This window comes from Silurus aristotelis (genome assembly GCF_946808225.1).
Source record: "Silurus aristotelis genome assembly, chromosome: 7".
Lineage (NCBI taxonomy): Eukaryota > Metazoa > Chordata > Actinopteri > Siluriformes > Siluridae > Silurus > Silurus aristotelis.
In genome coordinates this window covers 6,152,207-6,162,028 of record NC_139580.1, presented here as the reverse complement: position 1 = coordinate 6,162,028, position 9,822 = coordinate 6,152,207, and the positions used below count along the sequence as shown (strand labels likewise).

Genomic DNA, 9,822 nt, shown 5'->3' with positions numbered 1-9,822 from the left:
CAGATCATTACACTGCCCCCACAGGCTTGTACTGTACAGTAGACTGGCATGATCTTTGCATCACTGTATCTGCCTCTCTTTTTTGGCCCCTGATGCACCACTCTGGAACAAGGCAAATCTGGACTCATTAGACCATATGACCTTTGCCCCCGAGTCCATCTTTATGCTGCCTAGCTAATCAAAGCCTTTTTCTGAATAGAATCATCAATTAGTGGTTTTTGTAAGGTAACAGCTTTTTATGTCAATCTCAAGTGCTCTTTGCATTGTGCATATGCCAGTGCTCTTGCTTTATTGTCATGCTCCATAAAACAGCACAGAGACAAAACCCAGAATTGATTAAGGTGATTGATATCTTTGAGGGTTTTTTCCACCACTTCGAGACTGGACCTATTTTCCGAGTTCTCATATAGTTAAGTAGATGCTGCATGTAACTAGGGAAAAGTTTTTGTAGATTTTGCGAGCTAATAGAAATAAAAAAATGGCAGAGCTTTCGTATAAAAATTGAAGTCCTGCAAATGATTAAGTAGCGTTAAAATTAGTTGTAAAATTATCTTTTATCCTTTTCTCCCTAGGTTAGAATTTTTTCCTGCACTTTTTTACACGTGTATATATATTGATAGGGGGAGTGGTGGCTCCAGCGGTTAAGGCGCTGGGTTGCCGATCGGAAGGTCTGGGGTTCAAGCCCCGGTATCGCCAAGCTGCCACTCTTGGGCCCTTGAGCAAGGCCCTTAACCCTCTATGCTCCGGGGGTCCCTTACAAGAGAAATATCAAGGTCCGTGACGTCGGAGTGACGTGGGGCCGCCTTCCCGTGGGTTTACCACCTGCAGGAGGGACCGTAAGGGACGGTGCTGTGGGGATTGGGCAGCAGTCGAAGGCGGGGGCGAATGCTTAGACTGCTGCCCCCGCGACCCGAATTACGGATAAGCGGGAGAAAATGAATAAATGAATGAATGAATGAATGAATATATATTGATACTGGCCCATTTTATTTACTTCTATGTAGAGGTCGATCGATGGATTTTACAATAATAATAGCTAGGTTGGAGCGTACTTGCCGATAAGCGATTAATAAACCGATATTTTTTTAAAATGTATACTGGATTAGAAAACAAACATAACACTCCATGGTCAATAGCGCTGAACTTTATTGCAAACATAAAAAAATGGTTCTGAATCAAAGGTGCTAATTGAAATATGAATATATTAATTAGTAAAAATAATTTTATAAATAATACATTTCAGTGGTATGCCTCTAGAGGCCACTTTCGGTAATGACAGCGGAACCTGAAGCAGGAAAAATCTGTATGGATTTTTTCCAATAGCTGATTAATTAGCAAAACCGTTGAATCGGTTAAACGTCTATGTAAAAACAGCTATACGGGTAGGCCCAGAAATATTTGGACAGTGACACAATCGTCATGATTTGGGCTACACAGGCCAACACATCAGATTTAAAATGAAACAACTGAGATGCAATTGAAGGGCAGAATTTCAGGTTTAATTAGAGGGGGTTAAACAAAAATATTCTATGATACATTTGGGAACTGCAACCATTTAAATACAAAGATACCTCATTTCAGGGCTCAAAAGTAATTGGACAAATTAACATTACCGTAAATAAAATTTTCATTTTTAATACTTTGTTGAAAATCCTTCGGAGGAAACGACTGCCTGAAGTCTTGAACCTATGGACATCACAATGCTGGATTTCCTACTTTGTGTTGCTTTGACAGGCCTTTACTGCAGCTGTCTTCAGTTGTTGTTTGTTTGTGGGTCTTTCTGCCATAAGTTTTGTCTTAAGCAAGTAAAATGCATGCTGGATTGGGTTGAGATCTGGTGATTGCCTTGGCCATTGCAGAATATTCCACTTCTTTGCCTTAAAAAACTCCTGGGTTGCTTTAGCAGTATGTTTTGGGTCATTGGCTGAATTCTGAGCAGAAAGTATATCCCTATACCCTTTAGAATTCATCCAGCTTCTGTCTTCTGTCACATCATCAACCAACACTATTGACCCAGTGCCATTGGTAGCCATGCATGCCCATACCATCATAGCGCCTCTACAATGTTTTTACAGAGGATATGGTGTTCTTTGGATCATGATCTGTTCCAAGCCTTCGCCATACTTTCTTTTTCCCATTATTCTGGTACAGGTTGATCTTAGCTTCATCTGTCGAAAGAATGCTGTTCCAGTACTGGCCGGCTTCTTTCAAAGATTTTTTGGCAAAGTCTAATTTGGCCTTTCTATTTTTAAGGCTGATTAATGGTTTGCACCTTGTGGTGAACCCTCTGTATTTGCTCCCTTGAAGTCGTCTTTTTATGAGATGTTCGTTGGGAGTGACAGGATTAGAAATGAGTTTATTAGAGGGACAGCGCATGTAGGACGTTTTGGAGACAAGGTGAGGGAGGCGAGATTGAGATGGTTTGGACATGTGCAGAGGAGGGACATATGGTATATCGAAAGGAGAATGCTGAGGATGGAGCCACCAGGAAGACCAAAGAGGTGGTTTATGGATGTGGTGAGGGAAGACATGCAGATGGTTAGGGTGAAAGGGGCAGATGTAGAAGACCGGGGGGTATGGAGACGGATAATCCGCTGTGGCGACCCCTAATGGTAGAAGCTGGAAGAAGAAGAAGAAGGTTGACTCTTTATGGTAGACTTGGATACTGATGCACCTACTTCCTGCAGCGTGTTCTTCACTTCGGCGGATGCTGTGAAGTGTTTTTTCTTTACCATGTTTTTTCATCCTAATGATGATCTGTTTCACTTTTATTGTGGGTTTGGAATTTAACAGCTACCAAACAGAAATTCGATTCCAGACCTTTTATCTGCTCAATTGATAAATGATTAATGAGGCAACAGCCCATGCAGCCCCTGAAATAGCTTTTGAGGCAATTGTCCAATTACTTTTGGTGCCTTGAAAAAGAGGCAGCTACATATTATGACGCTGTAATTCCTAGACCCTTTTTTCAATTTTGATGTGAATACCATCAGCTGAGCGTCTGCATTTTAAGCCCATATTTATTATATAACTGTATTTCGAAAATGTTTCGGTAAACAGCTAAAATAAAAAACTTGTCACTGTCCAAATATTTCTGGGCCTAAGTGTATATGATGTCTCACCATATTGGACGATACAATGGCTTTGAGAAGATGTAGTGTGTCTTTTTGTTTTATCCACCGATTAGGAAAATGTACTGCAGGTTTTAGAAACTGGTGCCTTCTGAAACATGGAGTTTAGTCTTACTTCTATTATTAATATAAAAAGTCTGTCTGTCTGGTTTTCGTCCCTCTTTATGCCAAGAACAACAAAAATTTGCAGCAACAGCGAACAAATAAGCAATAAATATTGTGTCTAGGATTTAGCCACTCCTCAGGTACCTGCAGTAGTCTGAAGTGCTTTGCTCTATAAACTTATTTTACATGTGAAAGGTGAAGGACAGGATATTTCATACCGAAAAAGGACATGCGTACGGGGACACTGTGATCATAAAAACACTGAAAGAAGAAAACATTTTTGTCACAAAGATTTCGTTTTCTTGTCCAAAGACGTTGAATGTTAGCGGTATGTTTGCTGCCCTCTGCTGAATCTGGGGTGAACTACACTTGCGATGAAAATATTAGCAAGCGCAAGTTACTTTCCAGTGAGGGGCTGGGACTTATTTCTTTGGCAGAAAAATGACTCCTGAAATGAAGAAATTATCCAAATTCAATACATCACACTTTTTTTTTTTTATTCACAAACGACACCTTGCAACAAAGTTCTCATAAGTTGTTCCTCATGTTAGCATGAAACGGCGTTTTTGTGTGTGATTTTAATGTTTTTGATATGAGCATTAACATTTGAAACTCGTGTGAAAGTTGATACATGTTTTAGGTTTTCATTTATATGAAAATGATTGATGAAGAACCATCCCGATCATCTCAGCGCTCATCCTCTTCTAGATGAACTGATGTAATATTTTATTTTAAATAGAGATACTGCACAGAATTGAACCCCAGTATGTATGTTTGATGCTAGCGGTATACTAAGATGCTAACAATCTAAAGCTGAATAAACATATAAATGATGATAAATGTTTACACTCCTGACTTGAAATTTCTTACAGAAAAATCCTCAGCTTCAGCATTTAACTAAAGTGAAATTTCTACGATATCTTTTGTCAACTAAAAGATTTAGGCACAGTTTTGGGCATCATATTTTCCCCCAGTGTGTATTGTCAGCTTCCATCAATGGTCGAGGAGGTAAAAGATCTTCCTCTGGGACACTACAAAGCCAGTCAACTGTTTCATCTTACCCAAAGGCAGTGTAATAGATTTGGAGAAACTTGCTATCTGCCCTCTTCCACATATTTAAGCTCCTGGATTGGTTAGCGTCCCTGTGATTGACAGCGTTTGAGAACCCTGGGCTTCGATCACACTACACTGAAGGGTGGAGACCATGAACATTTTGCTGCTTTCTGAAATTCAGTGCCCTGGGGATTCGGGTCACGTGAAGACCGTCAGATGATCAATACGTTATGGCGAGGCCTCCTTAAAAAAAAAAAGAAAATGATGATGTTGAAAGCCGTGTCGGAATATTTTAAAGAACAGGTCTTTAAGAAGATAAAAACTCAAAATTGAAAGAAAAAGAAAGAAAGCGGCTTTCGCTTGTCATATATACTTTCCAGTACAATGAAATTCTTTCTTCGAATATCCCAGGTTTAAAAAAAATCATAAAAAATCTAAAGATTACGGCTTAAAGTCGTAGCAATACACGAATAAAGTGGTAATCTTTCAAAAAAAGTCAACCTGTGGCATCGTTGGGATTCGAACCTGCACTCTGTTTCTATTGTGACTGTCATGGACCTCAAACTCCATCTAAATAAATTCACACACTATAAATGTCTGTATGATCAGTGGCGTTGGAGCTTCCATACCATTATTGTTGTATTTCTGATTGCAAAAAAAAAAGGAATAAGGAAACTGCTGTGAAAGGTTAGCATATATCTATTTATTAATTTGTCCAATTATTTAAACTTTCTGGAATAATAGTAAACTCATATTCACAAAATGAAAGAAATTTCTGATCAATCAAGAATCATAGCATCGAGAAAATGAAAGCAATGATAATTACAATTATAGTCATATTTCGAATAGAATAATTGTCTTCTTAACAATATTAACATTCACAACATTTCTCCATACGCTGAGGTTTCCCACACGGTTAAACACTGAGCCTTTCCTTTCGCCAGGTACGTGTTTCGGTGGTTTCTAATAGAAATATATACATTCCTACGCTCCTAAAGCCCGTAAGAAGGACAGGGTGTGTATGGCTTGTCCATGTCTATGGCTAAGTTTAAGGGTAGGAGTCGACCCGCTTCGGGGCGTTTTATTCGGAAAGATTAGATACAAAAATCTCATGACCCCAAAAAAACGAATATAGCGCTACACGATGGGAGGGTGGGGAAGAAATGTTTCACCAGCACAATCGTTCTCAGGAGGACTTTTATACACAAAAGGTGACGAGAGCATCTAGAAGGTTCTGCTTCATATTTCACTTATCAGCGGTTCTGAGCCACAGCTGGCGAAACGGAGCCGAACTGTCTTACGGACCAAAGTTTCAGAACCAGAACAGTTAGGCACGGGGCACGGTTAGATTATATTTTTTTTACGTATTTTTTTTTTTAAATAAATAATATCAGAAGTGCAGACAAAAGTTTATCAATACTTCCAACCACCACAGAAAAAGAAGAAGAAGAAGAAGAAGAAGAAGAAGAATCGTAATAAATAAATAAATAAATAAATAAAAAGCAAGTGACTAAAAACCTACCAGCAAAACCAACTAATGGTGTATATGTGTGTAATCATCTATCAAACATCAAGGAAGAATCAGGAAAGAAAAAAACAAAACAATAGGAACTTTTTAATAAAAAAAATAAATAAAAAAAAGAATAAAACCATAGAAATGAACAGGTCTTGAATCCTCAGCTCTTATTTACACCAAATCCTAACTGAAGCTCACGAGCGAAAGAAATCAGCTATGGATCTTCAAAAAATAACTGATCGAACGGCGAGGAAAATCGAACAGAAGTGTCGGATCGATAAAATGGGATGCGCCTAATGACAAGAAGAGGATAACGGTAGGACCGAATGAGGTATGATGCTACTACTTCCTTCTACGATCGTCGTTTGTGTGTGTAAGTGTGTGTATGTGCGTGTCTCCATGCTTTAGGAGAGTAGTATATAATACATTACCACTATATAGTACATTGGTAATGGATATATTTGTGCTTAAATAAAGTTCTAATAGAATAAAGATGGGCTATAAGGTCTAGTGTTATAAATACTAAAGCTAGACTTTTTTTTGGTTTTTTTAAATATATAAATACTTCGATCATATAGAATTTTTTTTCGTCTTTACTGCAGTTTCCTCTTGAGGCGGGTCCCTGCCGTTAGCTGATGAAACCATGGTCGTCCTTCGGTGTTTTCCATCCGATCCCGTTCCTATTCCCTGGTTCTCTAGTTCACACGCACATGCATGCACACGCTCACAAAGGAAAAGACAAATCCGTTTGCATCGATGCCCAGAAGCACCGTTTTTTTGTTGAGTTTTTTTTTTTTTTTTACGCCGAATACGTCCCGTCGTTCACGTGCAGACGCAGGGCTACACTGGGGGTGTCGCTCGCCCCTGTGCGGGTGGTTTCTGCTTTTTTTTTTTTGACACGCGTAGGCACACGGCGGCGCTGGATCTTCGCCTGCGTCGTTTCCCGTCCCATCGACCGGATGAGATGAAGGGATGCTGATCCTTCGAAGTCATTAAAGCAGCAACGTCCGAACAGAGACAATATTATTCAAACATTATACTCTTTCAAACTCCACAGGTTGAAAAAAGAACCAAAAAAAGAAAAAAAGAGTGTCCTGTGCGCTCCTGTCGATGAAGTGTGTCTTTTTTTTTTTTTTCTTTTTTATTTCCCCTGTTTTGTATAGAGCTCTTTAGGCACAGAGAAGAGGCGCCTCCCCCAGCGCGCGGCACAGGAAGGGCTTTCTGAGCAGTATGGCGATGTCTGATTGGCTCAGAAAAGACCACACCTCCATAAAAAGATTGAAAAGGCTCTTTATAGGAAAAACGAACAAAACCCCCCCACCAAAAAAAAACAAAAAAAACTACAAGAACAAAAAAACGTAAGAGTCATTATTAGAGCTCGTGAGGCTCGTGGGTTACGGTAGTTTGGTAATACGCACCCGTAACCGCATACTGTATACACACGAAGATCAACACAACCCCCTCGTACAGCCATTATGCTGAGAAGAACAAACACGCCTGCTGAGAGAGAGAAAGACATAAAGAGAAAGTCTGAGGTGGAATATGGACGACGCAGAAAAAAAAAAGGAGGGAAAAAAAGAAACCAGGGTACATGAATCAGGTCCCTCTGTTTGTCGTTTGAATTTGTACCAAAGATTTGTGCCTAAAGTAATAATGGCCGAATAAGGATTAGAGTAAACAGCACCGAGTAGCTCATTTGTTAATCCACTACAGAAAAAAAAGAGGTGATTGTCATTATTTTGGCTCAGGGAGGAAAAGAGAGGGAGAGAAAGTAGTAGAGAGATAGAAACAATGTGCTCTTGTGTAGGAGATTTTGTGTGCTTATTGTGGTTTTGATGTGTCAGAGCGAGTTTTTTTGTTTTGTTTATGTTTTTTTCCCCTCAGGCTCTTCCTCTTTCTCTCTCCTCTCTCAACCAGTCAGAATCAAGAGAGGGTCCTGGACTGGTGAGGGGTCCAGTCACATATCCTTTCGCGCTGCTGAGGTCCAATCATGTTCCGGTGTGCCCACCATAGATCGGCTAAGGAAGAGAAAGACAAAGTGAGCTCAGGAGGGCAGCAGGTGGCTCAGTGTCCAATGACGGTCCACTTAGCCTTTGATTGACAGGTTCATTGCCAAGGAATCTTGGGTAGCATTTAAAAAAATCGCTTGTCGTGTCATTTGTGCAATTCACACATCATTCACACTATAGGTTTTTAAATGACGAGTAAATCATACTGTATGCAGCGAAACACATTCAGATCAGCTAGCGCAAATGGCATGGGCATGATAATGATATGAGTGATCGATGGCAGTCAAGTAAGAGCACACACGAATGATTAAGATCGACCAAGGAAGAAAAAAAACACAAAAAAACGACATGACTCATAACTCAACACTTTAATAATCCGGATAAGAAAATCTCCACCTCTTGAAAATCTCTCCAGGAGAGATAGAAAATAAATCGTTGTGCTTCATTTAGACCTGGCGTCTAAATGAGTCATTCTTGCTATGACTAGTAACTTTCAAGCAAACGAACGATTGGATAAATATTTCTATATTTTTTAAAGCGCACATCTATTAAAAAAAAAAAAAGAAAAACTAGCACAGCTTAAAAGAACACTAGAGCCCTGAAGAAACCTTCTTCTCACACTCTATTACACAGACCCCCGTATAAAAAAAACCTTCTCAGCTAGTCTTCTTAGGAAATTCAAAACATGTATCTCAGCTAAAATTGCTAAATTAAAAATTTACATTTATATATATATATGCAAAAAAGCAGGGTGTTCAAATACTTATTTTCCTCACTGTATATATATATATACAGTGAGGAAAATAAGTATTTGAACACCCTGCTTTTTTGCAAGTTCTCCCACTTAGAAAACATGGAGGGCTCTGAAATTGTCATCGTAGGTGCATGTCCACTGTGAGAGACATAATCTAAAAAAAAAATCCAGAAATCACAATATATGATTTTTAAACTATTTATTTGTATGATACAGCTGCAAATAAGTATTTGAACACCTGTCTATCAGCTAGAATTCTGACCCTCGAAGATCTGTTAGTCTGCCTTTAAAATGTCCACCTCCACTACATTTATTATCCTAAATTAGATGCACCTGTTTGAGGTCGTTAGCTGCATAAAGACACCTGTCCACCCCATACAATCAGTAAGAATCCAACTACTAACATGGCCAAGAACAAAGAGCTGTCCAAATACACTAGAGACAAAATTGTACACCTCCACAAGGCTGGAAAGGGCTATGGGGAAATTGCCAAGCAGCTTGGTGAAAAAAGGTCCACTGTTGGAGCAATCATTAGAAAATGGAAGAAGTTAAACATAACTGTCAATCTCCCTCGGACTGGGGCTCCATGCAAGATCTCACCTTGTGGGGTCTCAATGAGCCTAAGGAAGGTGAGAAATTAGCCCAGAACTACACGGGAGGAGCTGGTCAATGACCTGAAAAGAGCTGGGATCACCGTTTCCAAGGTTACTGTTGGTAATACACTAAGACGTCATGGTTTGAAATCATGCATGGCACGGAAGGTTCCCCTGCTTAAACCAGCACATGTCCAGGCACGTCTTAAGTTTGCCAATGACCATTTGGATGATCTAGAGGAGTCATGGGAGAAAGTCATGTGGTCAGATGAGACCAAAATAGAACTTTTGGGTCATAATTCCACTAAACGTGTTTGGAGGAAGAAGATTGATGAGTACCATCCCAAGAACACCATCCCTACTGTGAAGCATGGGGGTGGTAGCATCATGCTTTGGGGGTGTTTTTCTGCACATGGGACAGGGCGACTGCACTGTATTAAGGAGAGGATGACCGGGGCCACGTATTGCGAGATTTTGGGGAACAACCTTCTTCCCTCAGTTAGAGCATTGAAGATGGGTCGAGGCTGGGTCTTCCAACATGACAATGACCCGAAGCACACAGCCAGGATAACCAAGGAGTGGTTCTGTAAGAAGCATATCAAGGTTCTGGCGTGGCCTAGCCAGTCTCCAGACCTAAACCCAATAGAGAATCTTTGGAGGG

At 39.9% G+C, this 9,822-nt stretch overlaps 1 protein-coding gene across 10 annotated transcripts in view; it reads right to left on the bottom strand.

Moving 5' to 3' along the window:
• Window positions 1–4,970: 4,970 nt before the first annotated feature.
• The window catches only part of syngap1a (synaptic Ras GTPase activating protein 1a), a 169,473-nt gene continuing 164,621 nt past the window's right edge, over window positions 4,971–9,822 (bottom strand). For all 10 annotated transcript variants that reach the window (XM_083546934.1, XM_083546935.1, XM_083546938.1 and 7 more), the window contains one exon: window positions 4,971–7,823. In XM_083546934.1, coding sequence (XP_083403060.1) covers window positions 7,794–7,823 — 30 coding nt within the window. In that variant the 3' untranslated portion in view covers window positions 4,971–7,793. The remainder of the gene's footprint in view (window positions 7,824–9,822) is intronic.